General features: G+C 43.4%; 1 protein-coding gene across 1 annotated transcript in view; it reads left to right on the forward strand.

Moving 5' to 3' along the window:
* The first annotated feature begins 10758 nt into the window (after positions 1–10758).
* Positions 10759–19740, forward strand: part of LOC142935248 (leucine-rich repeat transmembrane neuronal protein 4) — a 96268-nt gene continuing 87286 nt past the window's right edge. The window contains exons 1-2 of the mRNA XM_076079463.1: positions 10759–10771; positions 11602–13163. Coding sequence (XP_075935578.1) covers positions 10759–10771; positions 11602–13163 — 1575 coding nt within the window. The remainder of the gene's footprint in view (positions 10772–11601; positions 13164–19740) is intronic.

Consider the following 19740-nt stretch of genomic DNA (forward strand, 5'->3'; position numbering starts at 1 on the left):
TGAATAAGACCTACCTGACACTTAAACCAACAAGCAAAGGCAATTCATTGGTAGAGTAAAAGAAAAGGTGAGGGTAAACTACACACAGTTATATTTCTTCAGGATAGACACCACTGCTGTGGGCTGGCACTGTCTCTGTCTCCATAACTTCACAGGGTATTAATTGTTTCAGCGCCGTCAGCAGAATGGCCTCTGCTTGTTGAACCACATCCAGGAGTAAAGTCATCAGACAAATTGCACGGGAGCCAATGCTGAGGCTGAGCCACGGAGCAAGATGCTGAATTTGAAGACGGTGCCGGAGAATCGTCCGAGAGGTGCATTGAAAACAGGTAACCGAGCAGATGAATGGGCGCGGCCGGTCGATAGCATGGGAAATAGCTAATGCATCAGGACGGGATGACTGTAAAATGACGTGATAGAGCTGAGAGATGTCATTGACATTCATGCGACATGTCTCACCGACGCTGATCTACAGTGCTGATTAGTATGCGAGGATATAATATACCATGAGATCAAGTGAAGAGAGGCATTTGGTGGCAGTCACATACCACAGTGATTAGCTGGGAATAAGTGCAGGAGGTGCCGCAGGGTGTAAACCTCTGTGCTAGCTTAAAACGCTGGGGGGACACTTTCATTTAAATAGTCCGACCTTCCACAGGGAAAGACATACGTCACCCAGAAGGTTCCATTTAGCAAGGTCTCCAAGAATGTTAGTGGTGGAAGTGGTATTCAGATCCTTTATTGAAGTAAAAGTACTATGATAGAAAACTACTCCATTTCTGGAATTTGGTAATTTGCTAAAGTAAAAGTGCGAACATGTAGCTGGAGCATATACTGGAGTAGCAAACAATACAAGTTCTCTCTGTGACGGTTGGTACATTGAGAATATTAAATCATCATTTCAGCTGTATATATATATATATATATACACATATATATGTACATATATTTAAATGTATATATACAAAGATAGTGAAGAAATAAGTAGTAGTTATTATTAAAATGGAGAAAAGTTCAAATATGCAAAATGTAAAAACCCAAGTGAAGAACCAGCACTTCTGCCAGTCCAAACAAATATATAACAAAAAAGAAAAACAAATTACCAAATAATTCCTGACTTAAGAGTTATTTATAGATGATATGGTTGCATGGAAGCCAGTAGGAGGCAGCTGTATTGCAGTCTGAAAGAAAGGGGGAACATAGATTAGCAACCCAGTGCAGATGCAATCCACATTAAAAATTCAGCTGCCCGTTCCTTCCTTAAATACACCCAAGCTCTAAAAAGGCAGCTGGGGGCGATGTGGAGGGAGGCCGCTGTCGATTAAGTGCCGTTTGCGTTTCCATCCGGGTTGGTGCAGAATGTTAAGTAGGATTCTGTTCATGACTTCTGGTTCCGGTCGTTCCCTAGAACCTGTCACTGTTAGAAACTAGGAAGCAGAAACCCTGGGCAGTTCCGAAAATCAGACACATTTCAGCACCACGGACAGCGTCCTGGAGCTGTCTGTATTGGTTCACAGTATGTAGGTTACCCTCACAATGGACCTCGTTCCCACACACGCAGGCCGGTGCATGTTCTTTACAACACAACACAATGCATTTCAGCGATTCTAACCACAGACGTAACGACAATAACCTGCAAGCATTTATCTAACCTGAATCTAAACCTTATTCTAACCTTGAGTCTGAAACTCTTTCTCTGCCCTTAAACAACATGTCACTCTGAAGGTGTCACACTCGAAAACGGTCCTCACAAATATAGAAGAGCACACACACACACACACACACACACACACACACACACGCATTTAAGCATTCCATGTTTAGGAAATGATAACTAATTAATTCCTTATTATATACAAATTCCTATCTACCTGCGCATATGCTTAACACAGGATTTTGGAAACACATGAGGCTGTTAAAATAATGAAGGGGTCGCTTGTGATATTTGGTTTTCGGTTCCTCCGTGATGGGGGGGGGGGGGGGGGGGGGGGGGTAGTGTCGGTGTAGTCCGTGGCAGCACCCTCCCCTAACACACGTCGCACCCTCAGACGAGTTCACGGGTCGCGGTCTCGCCAGAAGAGGGCATTCCGATTCTGCCTGACAAAGTTGCATTGACACGCGGACGTGATTAACCACGGCGTCACGCCTGCATTCCAATACCGAGCGGCGACGAGACCGAGAGGAGGATTTGGACCAAAACAATTAAACAGATGGATATTCGGATGGGTGATTGTTCCGCGTGACTCCTTTCACGGCGGTTTCGCAGTGACTTGTGGACAGCCGACCGTTACTTTTGTTTCCTTCTGTGCGCCATGCGCGGATCCGACTGAGCATCCTCGAGGATAGAGACGCCAGGGGTTCACTTGGTTGAGGAATCTAAGGGCTGCTTGACTCATTTTGGAAAATAACGTCTTGTTGGTTTTTCTGTGTGCACCATGCCACCCGATTTGTGAAGTTTCTTTTGCGACAGGATTTCCCCGGATTCTTCGTGTAAGACTGACACGAATCACTTGGACGTGGCTCCGTTATTGTCTGCGCCTACTGCAGTACTCTTTTTGGCTGTAACTTGAAAAAAAAAAGAGCGATTCTCCCGCTGCGAAGACATGGATAGGGAGTTTTGAAACCGGATATTTCTTTTAATCTGGAGTTGGAAGTAAATGACATTCGCTCCGGTGTGGCTGCGCGGTTATAGATGCAGAACTAAACCGGATAGCACAACCAGGTCCGGGAGAGTAAAAAAAGGGCAGGTGCGCTCTGGAAATCGGCGGCTGCGCGGAGAGACCGGGCTAGTGGATTAGGACGGTACCTGTCTGTGGAGAGCGCGTCATGCGGACTCGGATGTCGCGCACCAGAAGCCATTAAAACCTGTAGGCTGGAGCTGACAGAGACGCGGACATGGGTGAGTTCTGTTTCGTGTTATCATCTTTCATCATATTCAAAAAATATATATTTATATATATTCTCCTGCTGTCTTTCTCACAATACAACACGAGGACGCCTCTGTGTCTCTTCCGAGCGGAACCTGGGTTACATATGTGTGCATCAAAAACGGTCTTCTTTTTTTTCAAAATGCACACTTGCAATGTCTAGTATGGGGGTTTGGTGTCTTTTGTGAAGTGGTTCGGGGAGCTTGAAGGATGTGGCTGAAGCCTGTTAGTCGCAGAGCTGCAATGTGTTTTTCTCCTCCATTTCTTGCTGGTATGTGGCTTATTAGAGCCTCTACTTATACTTGTATTTTACAACGCTGTGCGCTAAAATATTTGGTTCAACAATCGCTAGCAGAGCAAATAAGCTCGTGTGTCTAAATGAGGTCTATCCTTTTTTTTTTTTTTTTTTTCCTTGACTAGTTAGAGTCGCTGGCTCATTGGCGTGGACTGAAATGCTAATCACGGCAAACGCTGGACGCCAGTCAACTTTATAAAGCGTGGCCCTGCATAATCATTGATTTGGGCTTAATCTGTGCGCACGAAGCCCCATTGTCCAGTTTCAGCCCGGTGCTGACGCCTCCCCCGAAACTCTTTGCGGGCTGAAGGCGCGGGGGTCGTGCAGGTTTTTTTCTTCTTTTTTTTTTTTTGCTTAGCGGACTGATTTTCATTCAGAGACAGCCGTCGTGTTCTGCACCTGGCACCGAGAGGGACTCTCCAAAATCCAGCAGAAAACTGCGCGTCCATCTATCGATATACTCTGCGCCTGTGTGTGTGTGTGTGTGTTTGCAGGCGTGTGTGTGTGTAAACACCTCACTCTTTCAGCAATGCATCATCTTGTTTCTCTGTCTGCGCGCGTGCACGTGTTTCAACCACCTTGTTCGCAATCATATATAATGAGAATTAACCATTTTTCGCTCCGTTCTGTGTCCTTTACGCGTGCGCCAGTTGCACACTCGTAGCCCCCCACTGCCCCCCCCCCCCACACACACACACTCTGTCCCTCTCCTGGTATTTAACTGTTAGCTGTGTCGTAGTAATTCATGCCTTTCCTCCAGAAAAAAATCAAATCAAATCAAACATTGAGCTTCTTCTCCTCCATCTTTTGTTTTTGCATTGTCTCGGTCTGATTTCATTGTCTGGGCTTGCCCTAATCTCCTCAGCCATCCTTAACTGGTATACAGATGGCCAAGTTCACTGGTGGTGCTGTGCCATTAATTGCGAGGCCGCATGATGTATCGACCCACGGTGGGTTACTGCACCACATCAATATAAGCTACAACAGCGCAGAAAAGCCATACAGTATGGGCCGGTGGGAGCTCAGATGTAATTTATGTGTGCTGCAAAGCAACCATATATTGTTAATCATAGAGGTCCAGTTTATGGGCCCCCGTTCCTTAATTTAATACCAGAGCGTGTCAAAAGAACCCTGCATAGTTGACGTGCAGAGATTTTTTTGCTCCAAACGTATTTCAGGCCAGCCCCCGAAACTGCAACTCTTGTCGACCACACGGCTTCACGCTGGTGCCCACAATTATTTCACGATTATGCGTCGCCGTAATCTCAGTCATCCGCCAGTGTAGCTGACAGCGATGCTCTTCATTAGCAGCATGCAATGCACTTATGTTTCATGGGCCATATCATTGGAGATCTCCCTTGCAGGAGAACAGTAGGGTAGGGGTTGTAAAAATTAAATAAATAAATAAAAAGCCACAGCCAATGAGGCGGTTGCAGAGCTTTAAGATGAATTCACAGGCCTGAATGACATCCCACATGGTGTCTGCATTATACAAAATAAAAACAGATGCACTGTTTCTTTGCATCCGTGCGACAGTGGCTCGTCCGGCGAGCTCACAGTACTCAGTGTTATGGGCAACAGATGACATTCTTCTAGCCCTCCAGCATCCAACAGGTAGCATTGTTGAAATGCCATGGTAAAGCAAGTCAAGGGCCGGGGATTAAAAGGCCCTTAGAGGGCGATATGGGGCCTTTTCTTATTGACATTTACTTATTTTGAAACGAAAAAAAATCAATTGCTTGTGAGGCGCTTGGGATCCAGCATTCATAACCTGCAATATACATGCTGATCCTGTCCAGGTTCTTAGGGCCTGGATGCATTGAGCTACACCCTGGAAAGGTTTGCCAGTAACATTTCATACGTGTACTAATGCAATCTAATCATCAGCAATGTTAGGCAATAGTCCCAGTCAAAGAGATATAAATATACTGTTTTTTATTTTCTCTACAAGAACACAGTTGACATGGAGGAAGTCAGTTACAATGCTAATCTAAACCCTAAAACAGATCTTTGAGGAAGTGTGGGGAAATCAAATGTGATCCTCACAAATGAAAAACCAGAGCAAGGCCAATTTTCTACTTGCAGAGTTATGCATGTTTTTATTGTTCCTTTGCTCCTTTGTCGGGGGGGGGGGGGGGGGGGTGTTGCGCAGTCAAGAAAGCAATCCCATCACTATGGATTCATTAGTTCAACCTGACAAGGATGCTGTTCTTTTGTTGGGTATCTGAGCTATTGAAGGATGACATGGTAGAATAAAAACAAAGCACAACCTTGACATATGAGGTCAAAAAGTTTGTATTGAGCCCTGAACAGGAGGAAAGCTGTTGCCTGGTTACTGTTCATTTACCTTTTGTTCTGCAAACTGGATGGGATAAGGGTTAGGTGATCACTTCTACTTTCACATCATCCATTTGGGGTTACTCGAGATCGCCAATAGGTAATCTCAATCGCCAGGGGGGTGGAGTGGGAGAGGGTGTTATGTCACAGCACGCCAGTGAAATGCCATCATGGAAGACTTTGTCTTTGTGTCAAAAATATGTAGTATCTTGTATTTGGGGATCAGATGGGTTTTACCCAGATGTCACGTAACTTCAATGCATAAGTAATGCCACTTCCATAGTTACTTTTACCAAAACAACAATCTTTTCTTAAACCTAACTAAATATTTTGTTGCCTACCTGCGACCCAAAACCAAGATGGCAAAGGCCAAAATGACTACATATCACAAACCAATGAGTGACGTCACAGTGATTATGTCCACTTCTTGTATTCAGTCTATGGTTCCAACTCACACAAGCTCCGCCCTCTGCTAGAGTCCATGCATAGTACTCTTCTCCAATCACAGGCGTGCATTTAGTCCAGTCGAGGGCCAAGGCTGAGTTTATTGAGCTAGACTTACAGTACTGTAACCTTCCTATAAATTACGTGGATATACATTGATAAAAAGAGTGTGAACATTTTATGTAAAACATTGAAAAAAAATTGAAAGACGGCCCTGCTATCCACTTAGCCACAATCGCCCCGCGGTATTGTCACATAGTGCGACAATACCACAACCTACTTGTTCCATTTACCATCAATATATTATTTTAATATCTCAAGATAAATCACATCCCTAATGTTAACTTCTCTTATGGAGCACAATGCAACATTCGTTGAGTGGGCATATGGATATCCATGGAAAAGAGACGGCAAACTGGTTCATAATGAAGGATTTAATATTCACTTGTAGCTCGTGATGATTAATTGCGCTCAGTGGGCGGACATGCCATTCCACCGGAAACATCTCTAAATACACAGTGGGTCTCAGATTATAGAGATTTTTTTAAATAACATCTTAGGTCTGATAGCAAGTTAGTTAAAATCGCTTTAATATCGTAGAAAAAAAAATCGATGTATACGATCCGATCGCCAACCCGCATTAGCCTAGATTGTACATTAATTTCAGTCTCGAAAACTTTGGGAGATGTAGCATTATAATGCGTTATCACAGTAACCATAATGAAAAGTAGCCTATTAGGGCAAGAGACTTTCTCCACTGCGGTACAGTGAAGAGTGAAGGTTGATTGGTCATACTGTGTGTGTCTGTGTGTGTGTGTGTGTTCACAGTATTCATAACAATACTCCCTGTAGTGCATTTCCATCTTCTACCCTAATCAGTGCTACATATACAAGACGGGCACGCCAGGACACACTGTTTCCTAACCACTGTTGAGATGGGCCTAACTTGGCAGGCCTTGCTATCATCTCAAAGATAATTGGAGACTAATAGGATGGCTTAGGCTGGTCCGGGGACGTCCTTCCCTGTGTGTTCGGCTCTTGTCCAGCCTTTATGTGCAGTCAAGGCTGAGGCTGGTAGCCGCTTTGTCAATGACAGGCAGCAGATAGCAATGAGCCACTCGTGTGCACTCAAAGTGCACCAGTTAGCGAGTCCATTTGCCAAGTTATTAAGCTACATTTGGTTTTATTTTAGGTCAGCAGTAAAGTGCACTTACTCTCTCCATGCGTTAGGGTTGAGAGGCAGAAAACGGCTATCTTCCCGTGCTGAGGACAGCAAGGCCATCTGCTACACAACTAAGCTTGACGAACATGCCTTGAGACAAACTTGAGCTTTGACTCTTCCATTCGTATTAGATCCAGACAGATAAACTGCAGAGGGTGACACATAAAAAATGAGAATCACAGGTGTCCTAAAAGCTGGATCTGATCGAGGCAAGGAAAAAAAGACGTTTGGAGGGCGAAAATGGAAATCAGCAAGGGAAGCGAAAGGGCCGCGGAGATAAAGAATAGGCATCACATTCTAGCAACAGCCTGATGGCAGCATGGTTCAAGGACGTGAATAACTAGCATATTTTCAAAAAGGACAGAACAGAATGAGGGAGAAATTATTCATCTCACTAGATCCTGCATAAGAACAGTAATGGTGGGAGGTGCATCAGGTAAGAGGTAATGGAGACACAAACCTCACGATGTGACAGCTCAAAGGGTGACTTGTGCTCCTTTGTGAATAAGATAAGAGGAGTAGAAGGGAAGGAGACGACTTACAGAGGCATTAGAGCACAGGGCGCTCATTAAACCGCATACAGTGTCAGTGTGTGCGTGTGGGGGGGGGTGTGGTCTTGTGAGGCAGGCTCAGTCTGAAAGAGATGGCGGAGTCACTTCTAATAAAACAAGCCTATTATGCACATGGTAAATAAAAGCAATAGGGGTCTGTTTCTACAGCCTCCTGGGAGTCGCGAGTCAGACACAAAATTTAGAAAGCATGCATTCATGTTTAACAGCCCACACATTCTGTTCCCCAGTCTATTAAAATTGCTTTAAATGCACATGGAACATTACACATGGCCATTGTTCTATATCGGCATTCGTCTGCCGTTTCTACCTTTTTTTCCTTTGATGCACCGTGTTGTTGGCAAATTAGTTGAAGCTACATTCAGAAACCTGGCCTGTAAAAAAGCAAACAAATTGGCTGCACTCGGATGTACTGCGTCTTGTGATCGCCGTCTTTTGTCTCCGCAACGTTCACGGGAATGTATAGTTGTTGGAATCCAAGATGAAGAAAGGTGATTGATGTATCTGCTGGTATAATCAATAGCCAGCACAAATTATCTGTACAGTTCCATGGTTCCCTCAATCTGTAAGGAATGATGAAAGATTCCTCTGAAAAACAAACAGTAAGTGTGTCTCCCTCCCTCAGTCAATACCCATATGGGATCAGCAGATGCTTGGCAAGGAGCGGAATGGCTATGTTAGATAGCATATGCTCCATGATGCCTCTCAGCCACTCTATGTCAGGGAATTATTTCTGACAAATCCTGCAAAGATTACAGAAAACACTCGAAAAATCCAAATAACGCTCATTGCCTCAACTGTACCGGTTATTCCATGTTTTTAGCTCATCCTCAATGCAACACATTCATTTCTGTTACAAAAATCATCATGGTGCGTGCCAACACATTTTGTCAGCTATTTAAAGTGTGGACTACTTCCATTGTGACATATTAATATTATCTCACTATGATAGTGGTAATAAAGTCCACACTTGATGATATTGCCTTGAGAGACACATATAAGTAGTGAATCCCAACATACCACGCCCTCAAGGGGAAATCAATGCATCTTAATGACACATCATTAGTGGCTCTGTAAAGGGGAACGATTTTAATGGAAACAACTCTGTCTCACCTCAGAACAAGGAATGATATCACAGGGAGCTACTGACCACTGCTTTTCACTTTTCAGATAGTATTTGAAGCCCTGCTGCACACACACACACACACACACACACACACACAATCATATTTCCATGACTTTTGGGGACATTACATTGACTTACATTCATTTGCTGGAGACTTACCACAACAGCTACCAGCTTTTTCCTCACCCTTACCCTAAACTTACCCTAACCTTAAAGCAAGTCTTCACCATAAAATGTAATGACTTACGTTATGGAAAAGCAATTACCGTATTTTCCGCACTATAAGGCGCATTTAAAAGCCTTTAATTTTCTCAAAAAACGACAGTGCGCCTTGTAATCCGGAGCGCCTTATATATGGATCAATTGGTTAATTGGTTGATCCATACTGGTTGTACACGGCGCTCTGTCAAAATGTTTCAGTACGACTGGTAAACTACAAAGCCGCACCGCGGTAAACACCGGTACTGTGCTTACTCCTAGTCCAACACCACTTGTGTGTATAAAGACCCCAAAATGGCACCTTTCAAGAGACACGCTTACGACGCTATTCTATTCTATGCGCCTTATAATCCGGTGCGCCCTATATATAAAAACAGTTCTAAAATAGGCCATTCATTGAAGGTGCGCCTTATAATCCGGTGCGCTTTATAGTGCGGAAAATACGGTAATCCCCAAAAGCAAGGCTAGTCCACACAATGTCACGGTCTAAACAGAGCAATGTTCCCACAGGACAGGTAAAACACGCCTACACACACACACACACACACACACACACACACACACACACACGCACACACAATTAAGAAATTTACATCATAGAAAAATAGCAATTCTCCACAGACACATTTTGGCATTCAGTTAGTTGTTTTCTGCAGCACAGATGAGTTGTGTAATTCCATAGGATTTATAGTGATTTCTTTAATCTGAACCAGTGGAAAGCAGAATCGATGATTCATGCTGAACCTGTACTCCTTCGGTTTTGGTTATACATGAAATGGCTGGAATTTTGAATTGAAAACGCCTCCGGGATTGTATGCACAACCACCAGCCCCTGAATGATAATTTGCTCTGTACACGCTGCCTTTCACGACTTATCTGCCTCTGCCATTGGTGCAATGATGGCTTATGGGTTGACTGAATACAAACACAGATAGAGATATGACTGAGCAAATTGTAAGTTGCTTCGCCTCAACACTGGTTGTCAGTGTGTATTCGTTGTAAACATGCAGGGGCAAATTACATTAATTGAAACAGATAAGAGCATGTTATTTGAGGTCATGCATCCACACAATGTTCTGCATCTGATTATAAAATGTTTTTGTGATTTGAAATAAGACTTTGGCTATACTATTCGATCATTAAGTGGGAAAATTCTATTTTCAAAAGAACCAATATTACTTAGTATATAACAGCTCCTACTGCTTTAAAATAAATCAATAAAAACGTACAGTCAATTCAAATTAACAAGTCAGTCTTCAAAGTTTTAAGTCACAGTAAAATCACAGTGATGATCATGGTCATGATTAGGCACAAGTCATGAACCCTCGGGGTCCAAACAAGTCATGCTATAAAACTAAGCTTGTGAGATGTACTTTGGTTATTATAGATGACAAATCCCTTTACATCTACTGAAGCTAAAGAGGCGTCTATCTTTACTAGGCAAGGCTTCCTTTGCCCCAACCTACATAGAAGTTGCACTGTGGAGTTTTGTAAAACATATCTATAGCTGCAGTGGTGGTTTGAAGGCACCAGGTTTGATGACTTACTGTAAAGGACATTCTCCTCAATTGTAAAATGGGATGTGACTGGACCTAAGTGTCAATAGTTTTGTCGTAAGGATGGTGAACAAAGGTCCGTGTGGCGTGAGGTGTTAACAATGTATTTTACAACCTTAGAGACTGAACATTTTCACAGGTTGATTTACAACACTGCTGTGACAGTTGAGTGGAAGTAGGGGGTTCCCAAGAAAAGGAAAAATGGAAACTGGAAATACTGAATGGACAACCAGTTTTGAAGGTAACAAATTCTGAAAAGTGACCCTGACAAGTGGACCTCATTGTTAAATTCTTCCTTCCTCTAGTGTAAGGGGCAGAACTGGCAGGCATGATGAGTCACAAGTGGATTTAAAAAAAGAGGGGTTATATACCCCAAAATAAAGCCAGCAATTGTCAAAATAAGTAAATTAGGTCTGAGCTCATAAAAGGGGTCAACTAAACAGAACTACACTCAGGCTACAATAACTTAACATAAATGGATGAGAACTGAACAGACTAAACTGACCTAGTAATGACAAAAAGTCACCAAACAAACTGAACTCAAAGGGTGGTGGATGATGGACCATTATATTTGATGCCGTTTCTGGATACCTCTTCAGTAGTGGTAAGCAAAACCGCAGAGTTTGCTGTGCCTCAAGTTTGTATCGGCAATAAGTCAGGTCTGGATGTGTTGAAATATATTCTTATTTTCTTTTCGAGAAAACAACAACCATTGGTTGGTGAACACCATCATTTACAATACTGAACACAAGGACAAAAAATAAGCTACTCAGTTTGTAGCATGCATTTGTTTACCTAAGGAGAATTATAAATGCTGGTTTAGGGTTTCTTTAATCAACTCATCTGCTTAACTTTTTTTTCTCCTTTGCCATTTTCCTCTCCCCCTCCCCCTTCCCCTTCCTGTAGGCTCAGCTTTGCGGCGTCGCTGGTTAGTGGTCCAACTCCTGATGCAGGTGTGGCTGGCGGCAAATCCATCTCTGAGTGAGCGCGCATGCCCGAAGAGTTGTCGTTGTGATGGAAAAATTGTCTATTGTGAGTCAAGCGCCTTTCGTGATGTCCCCAAGAACCTCTCAGGAGGCTGCGAAGGCCTGTCTTTACGGTACAACAGCCTTGTCAGTCTTCGCGCAGGCCAGTTTGTAGGCCTCAACCACCTCATCTGGCTCTACTTGGACCACAATTACATTGCCTCTGTGGATGGATTGGCCTTTCAGGGGGTCCGCAGGCTCAAAGAGCTGATCCTGAGTTCCAACAAAATCACGTCGCTCCACAATACCACATTCCACCCTGTCCCCAATTTGCGTAACCTGGACCTGTCGTACAACAAGCTGCAAGCCTTGCAGCCTGGGCAGTTCCAAGGCCTACGGAAGCTTCTCAGCCTTCACATACGCTCAAATTCTCTAAAAACTGTCCCAGTGCGTCTGTTCCAAGATTGCAGAAATCTTGAGTTCCTGGATCTGGGTTACAACCGCTTGCGCAGTATCACTCGGAATGCCTTTTCAGGCCTAGTCAAGCTCACTGAGCTGCATTTGGAGCATAACCAGTTCTCAAAGATCAATTTCTCCCACTTCCCTCGCCTCTACAATCTGCGGGCACTTTACTTGCAGTGGAATCGAATTCGCTCAATGAACCAGGGCCTCACCTGGACCTGGGCCTCCATCCAGAAACTGGATCTGTCTGGAAATGATTTGATGGAAGTGGATGCTGTTGTTTACCAATGTCTACCTAACCTGCAGACCCTCAACCTGGACTCCAACAAGCTGACCAATGTCTCGCAGGAGGTGGTTGATGCCTGGATCTCTTTGACTACGATAAGCTTAGCTGGGAATGTATGGGACTGTGGGCCTGCCATGTGTCCTCTGGCGGCCTGGCTGAGAAACTTCAGAGGGGCAAAGGAGACCACAATGATCTGCGCCTCCCCCAAGAAAGCCCAGGGGGAGAAAGTGATGGATGCTGTCGAAGCTTTTGGTATTTGTCAATCAAATCCAGCGACAACGCTCACTGTGAGTATCCCTCCAACCCCATCCAGATTCCCTTTGCAGACTGAACGCCGACCAGCCATTCTGGCTTCACCTACTGGTTCTGGAAAGAAAGGAGAGGGATCTATCAGGGGTCCCACATTGTCAGCTGTTACCCCACCTGTGGCCCTTCCCCCAGAGCAAGACATGGAGCCTGTGTCCTTTCACAAGATTGTGGCTGGAAGCGTTGCCCTTTTTCTATCTGTTGCGATGATCCTGTTGGTGATCTACGTGTCTTGGAAGCGCTATCCTAGCAGTGTGAAGCAGCTGCAGGAGCATTCGGCAGCAGCCCGCAAACGCCGCAAGAAAGCTAGAGAGACGGAGCGCACCCTGAGCTCTCCACTTCAGGAGTACTATGTGGACTACAAGCCCACCAACTCTGAGGCCATGGATGTGCTTGTGAATGGGACCGGACCCTGCACCTATACCATCTCAGGCTCCCGAGAATGCGAGGTATGACCCACACCACCGCCACTCCTCCTAAACAAAACTCTATCCACAGCGCTGCGACCAGAGGTAATTATTTACACTGCTTTGATAGATGATTACATCTGCTACTTGATTACTTAGCCACACAGCAGGTTAGGTAAACACTATATACACATGGATTATTACAGAAGTGGTTTAGCATCACTTTGTATACTACGAGATATCTGCTGTTTTCAGATGCTTGTTTGCATATTCGCTTAAACCTTAATCTCTGCTGAGTTTGTTTTGCTGCAAAAAAAGTGAACAGACATACAGATAAATGAGACTGATTGCATTTCCTATTACGCATAATCTTGAGCCTCAGCAATTCCGTTTGTGATGAGACATTTGTGCTTGTTTAGGTACTTGTTTGCTTGTTTTTTTGCTCGGGTATCACAGGCTTTGAGCTTTGTGTGTTTGCTCTACTGCTATTCAATCTTTGATGAGGAGTATTGTGTAGGGACAATAGCTGAATGGTGGTTAGATTCACTTCTGGACACTGGATGTGAATGCTAAAAGAGACTCTTGTCACTGAATAGAGCTTCCCCTGAGCATATGACTGTACACTTTTCTTGACATAGCTATGGCTCAAGACAGTTGGAAAAGACTTAATGCCCATAGTCCCCCAATAGCACATCCTTCTCTGATATGTTTCCTTCATTTTCACACGGACTTGCTGAAGTTACTCACTGCCTAATCGATTAGTCACACAAACTGAAATGCATGCTTTCACTGGCCATCCACCATTTAACTAACACAGGGATAGGAAAAAAATGCACATTTTGTGACAAACAGACACAGAAAGAAGTAGCGTTTGAGACTCCCGAAAGGAGTGGGACTCCTTTGAAATGTTTTGTTCACAGGCAAGTGAATTTCTTCAAAACAGTTTTTACAGACTACAGCAATGTGGGAATACTACTTTTCTCCCTTTGCTTTCAGCTGCTGCACTCTTGTGTACCTGACATACTGTACCATTCTTGGTTAAACATTGTATTCTACTGCTGAGTTTATCCAGGTTTTCCGCACAATATCTAATCAAAGCTTGTGGAGGAACGTATTCATCATCAATGATTAACCGGCATATTTGTAGCGTAAAGAATGAGTAAAGAAAGGGCTAAGCCCACACGGATGATTAGGTAGCCCACCATCAGAAGCTGCAACCCAAGCGACATAAGACATATTTTGGTTAAGCTCTCTATATATTTTCACATTACCAGCCCACTCATACTAAGTCTAGTTCCAAGATTCCTTCGGCATTTCCATCACATGAATTTCTGGCAGGCTCTCTCTGGAGGAATGACTATAAATGCAGAGGTTTAAACAGCATGGCGGAGGAGGAGGACTCTATACCTCAAATTATTTTCTATTTCTGTTACTGCCCGTCTGGCTTTCCTGCAGGTCCCCTGGTAATATGTTATACTTGCAGGACTGTGAAGAGGGACCACCAATCACAGCTGCCATTTTGTTGTTATTTGCCCTGCCCTCTCCCATATATGCTTTCGGTGCCTCCTTGCAGCCTACAGTGCTGTTTTCTGTTTGAATGTTAGACTCCATTGACAGTGATGTTGGATGGATGGAAGGGGAAAAAAAGAGGATGCTGCAGTCAATTTTCAACGGCTGTACTTCAATGCTGTACAAACATCCATTTGAATTATGCGCTTTTCACATTATTGCATTTTGATTATCTATAGGAGAAAGGCATGAGTTGCAATAAAGATGAATATTCTCAATTACTGAAAAAGGGAAAAAAGTTATATGGATACGGATTACATTTTGATATCCTTTGTCAGACGAAGATAGTTGTAATTAAAACATAATTGAAAATAGTAATCAATATGGACCCCTGGATTCTCACTGTGTCTACGCCATATTTAAATGTGTCTCAGGGAACTAAATAACAGACAACAAGCATATGTTACCATTGTTTGGTAGAGAACTGCTAATGCCGACAGCTACATGATAATATACAAACAATTGAAAGGTAGATGAAGGCGAACAAAAAAGTGCATTGATTGCCTTCCTCTATGTCACGTCACAAGGGATAAAATGGCTAATTTTTTTCACACTCATATTGCACATATAGAAAGTATCTATAAAAAGGTGCCCCCCCAACCTCACGTCGCTCTAAGGGACCCCCACACAAACTACCTTGCAGCCTCTCCATCAGCGTAAGCTAGAAGCAGGCCTGCAATTTACCATTGAAATCATTGCATCTATCATTAGCCTTTTATCTTGACTTGATTGAACTTGGCAATTTAGCTGGCTCTTTTATCTTTCATCTGAGCAAAATAAAGCAGGAATTAACCCAGACTAAGAGGGGCAAGGGCCAAATCAACATTAGAGAGCCAGCCGAGTGTAACAACTCACTGGAAAATAAGGTACTGGAAATATCTGTGACTCATAGACAAGGGTATAGGAATCGTCAACAAAGAAATAAGATGCAGAAGAAAAGAGTTTAAGTTTTGTCATTTAGGGCAAATCAGGAGTAGATCAAGTAATTCAATGAAAAGGTGGATAAAGGAGAGAGTAAGTGAAGTGAGCCATTCTCTCTACAAAAGTACACAGTAAAAAATAAATATATTGCCAACATGGTAAGGCTCCCAATAGAAAGTTGACACAGTCTCATGAACCACAATTAAATCAAATGATCTCCAGTAGGTTCATTCATTCTGATTAACCGACTACCTAAGCTAAGGAGGGAATCCGGCACACACAGGTGACGTAAATCAGGCCATTAGCTGAATTATTTTTTGTACTCTTATGAATGTGAGGTGTGTTAACATTCTGTAAATATCAATAGAAATACATGTGAACAAAGCTAATCAAAGCATCAATAATTACTGGGAAAAAAAGTAACACTAGATGCAATATGGAGCCCTACGGTCCACATTCTTACCTTCTTTTGGTCTTCTTTTGTTAACACTGCAACAGAGTAATGCATTGTTGAAAATGATTACATTAATGTCTTATATTCTTTTAATATTGAGCAGAATTTCTTAGATTTAGCATTTGTGAAAGTGAAAGACAGACCTGTCATTCTTATGCAGGGCATACATGAGGAGTAGAATAGCAGTATGGGCTCCACGTTGTCCACCTTGTGTGTGTGCCTCCCTCCCCTGCTTTCTGCAATCTGCTAATTCATTCAATACACCTGTAGGGGATTGTTACTGTCAGCACTGTGGCATGTTGGCCTCCGGTCTCTTACAGCTACAGCCTCTCTGTAGCCATATTGCGTGTAAAGCGTTTAAACTCTTTGTGTGAACACCTGGAGGAGAAGCGAGTGACGGCCCGGCTTCCTTTTCTCTCCCTCCGCTCTCCTCCATTTTGTTTCTTGAGATATATCCTTGGGAATGCATTCTTTCCAGCCTTATCTGTCCCTCTGTATCGTCCCTAAAACATTGCGGAGGGCGGACGGGAACTATCAGTCAGCGGTCCCAAGTTCATCTCAGAATGTGCTCCGATCTTGTTCCTACATTCCGCTGCTCTCGCGTGGACATAAATCACTCGGCGAGAAGGGGGCGGCAGCACCTGCACTTGCTCTCTCCACCACCTCACATCCCCGGCTGCATCTCCTTCAGGCTCCAGGCCGTGGCGGCTCGGGGCCTGTTCATCTCCTCTGAGCTAGAATTGTTTATACCCTCCCGTGTGTCACTCATACCTTTTTCTATCATTTGGATTCCGTGCCATCACCATAACTCACCGTGGACCTCTTCACATGATTGTCCTTTATCAGCCCCCAGGTCCAACCCTGACATGGATGCGTGGTCGGTAGCCTTTCTAGTGAATTGCCAATCCTCATTTTTCCGATGTCACTTCAACCTTCCCACAGCGAGGCTTATTTGTATCACTTCACCCCCATCTTCTGGGCTCATGTTTCCTTTTCATGTCTCAACATCACTATTCCGTTCTTTGCATTTTTTTTTCTGTATTCCATCTCGAACCTGGCCACACTACAAGTTAAGACTTGCCGCCATTTTAAAAAAAACAACCAATTCCTTTCTCATTTCCTTTCACTTTGCTCAATCTGTCTAGCAGCTCATATCATCATCCGTTGACCTCCGCTCATTTGTTGTATCCTGCCCCCTTTGGTGGTCTGAACCCCAGTGAGTAAGTGATAGAGAAGTGGCCGAAATCTTCTTTTTTTATAAATGCTTTGGTGATATGCCAAGCCTGTTCTGCCATCTACCCAGCAGTTCTATCCCTAATTGACTCAGTACTGTCTCATCTTACCCAACATTTCTGCAGGCAGGACATGCTATTTTCCCTCTTTCGACTCTACCTCCTCAGCTCTTCCTTTGTTACTGCTGCTGACCTTTTCCAAACTGCAATCTCATCCACTTGCTGTAATGTCACACTGCATTTAGCTGTTTTTGAATTAATTAATGTTGTGCCTATTTTTGAGAAACTCTGACATCTGATGCGAAAACCTAGACAAATGATACCGCACCTACTTCTCCTGAATGTGCTGCCCTTTAACCAACTTACTCAATAGGTCTTACAATGCTGAGGTTGCTCTCATTGCACTCACAATTGTAACTCGCTACAGCAAAGAGGGAAATTACTCAAACTCTTTGAACCTACTGTGCTACAGTATTCATGGTACACATGCTGAACTTTGACCTTGCATTTGCTTTAATTGGCTCTTACAGCCTTAACAAAGTGGGGGGCTTCCTTTTTTTTATTTTGCAAATAAATATATTTTATCAAACCGCTGTTTTGGACATGAATACATTCACACAAAACATGAATATTCCGTGGTGAAAAAATTATATTTTTCTCGTTCCCAACGAGAACAAAGGCATCAACCAATCACATGCGGAAGAGACTTATTTAATATGTACACTACGTTATACAGTAAAACGGCAACAGACTGCCAGACATTGCTCTTGGCCAATAGGATCTTGATAGTTGATCTTCTATTCAAATCTTTTATTAAAAAAGCGTTACAACTGTCAAATTCCCATATAGCCAGGCACGTTGTTTATCGAGCAAACGCGGGGAATGCTAGACACCGTTCCACTATGAATAGCAAAATACATGCTAGCTGTAGCACTAATGATTGGACTCATGCCGATGACGTTCCCCTTTATATTCCATCCTGGTACTCAGAATTAAAGCAAAACTTACCGTACAATGTTACCATTGCATGGTTCTGTGTAACAAAACCATCTGGCAGGTCAGGTTACACACAATGTAGGTTTTGTGTAAACTACTTGAAATAAAAACTTTTAAGATTCTCTTCATAGTTAAAAAGAAACAACATTAAATGTGTTTGGTTAGGTTAGGTGACAATGCTTTTTACGCGAATTGAGGCACTTACAAACTGTAATTGCTAATTTCATTCATATCCATAGTGCGGATTGTTGCTTTTGTGTATTTTTCGCAGATGTGTCAAAGATTTATGATATGAGAAAGCATTTTGTGGGGTTTGTTGGATGCCTTTCATAGTAGACGTAGCTACTGAAATGTGACGCTTCTGTGTCAGTCAAAGGCCATGATGTAACACTCTGAAATGAAGAAGTGCACACATTGTTGTGCTAAAATGTAAAAAGGTTAACCGTACTGTTACTAACGTGACCTGTGTCACCGCACAGTGGGAGCTGTTTCTTCAGGTATGAGGCATTTTCTTCTCTCCCTGCCGCTCTCCCCTTCTTTGCCCGACGCAAGGTCACGGTATCAGATTGTTAATTGCTCCGAATAAAATCAACACAAACACTGGGAGGCGAGCCAAGGGCAAGCGAGCTATCTGTAATTCAGTGGGGAGGCTGAACTTCTCGATGCTAGTGTCTTCAGTCGACAATTAGCCGTGTGGGAGACTTCAAACATGCACTGTGCTTGAGAGAACATCTCTCTCATCCTGCTAATCCTGTCTGTTTCACACTCTGGTTCCATGCCGCTGCTTTCTGCACCGGCGTTTGATCCATGCTTAATGAGGGTGTTAGATCACCAATATAGCAATTACATTACCTTGGAAGAGAAGGAAGACTCTTTTCTTTTCGCCCCAGTTTCCACCGTGCAAACTCTTGTGCATCGTTAATGCTGAGCTTCCTGACTCGCTGCCTCTGTTAGGGTCGCTGCTCGTCAGACATGCTCATCTCAAATCCTTTTACAATTTTCATGTAGTGCGCTTGCTTTCTACCTTCCCGCTCAGCAATTATTATTATCCCCCCCGGTGGTGTGTTCACCCTCAAAGGCTTTTTTGTTTTACACAGGTCTCTTGCCATTTTTACTGCCACTTACTTGTTTCACTACCTACTGATACAAGTAGTGTTGCTCTACACCGCTTGTTCTATTCAGCCCCCCCCCCCCCGGTTTGGATCAGAATACTAGCATTGTATATTGTAACTGCATGTGAATGGATGAAAAAAAATAACTCATCCAGTTTTTATTAATTGGGTATCATAAAAAAAGCCTAGATTATGAACACAGAACAAATGCTGAAAGGGTAATACCACATTAGAGCCACTACTTGGTTGCTTGCCCCCGAGTGATCGGTGTTTGTTGTCTTTTCAATTTTTGACAATGCATTTAATTACAGTGAATCCTTCACCTTTTTTTCCAG

Source organism: Anarhichas minor, unplaced genomic scaffold (genome assembly GCF_050575085.1).
Source record: "Anarhichas minor isolate MPS153535 unplaced genomic scaffold, ASM5057508v1 ptg000073l, whole genome shotgun sequence".
In the NCBI taxonomy this organism is placed as follows: domain Eukaryota; kingdom Metazoa; phylum Chordata; class Actinopteri; order Perciformes; family Anarhichadidae; genus Anarhichas; species Anarhichas minor.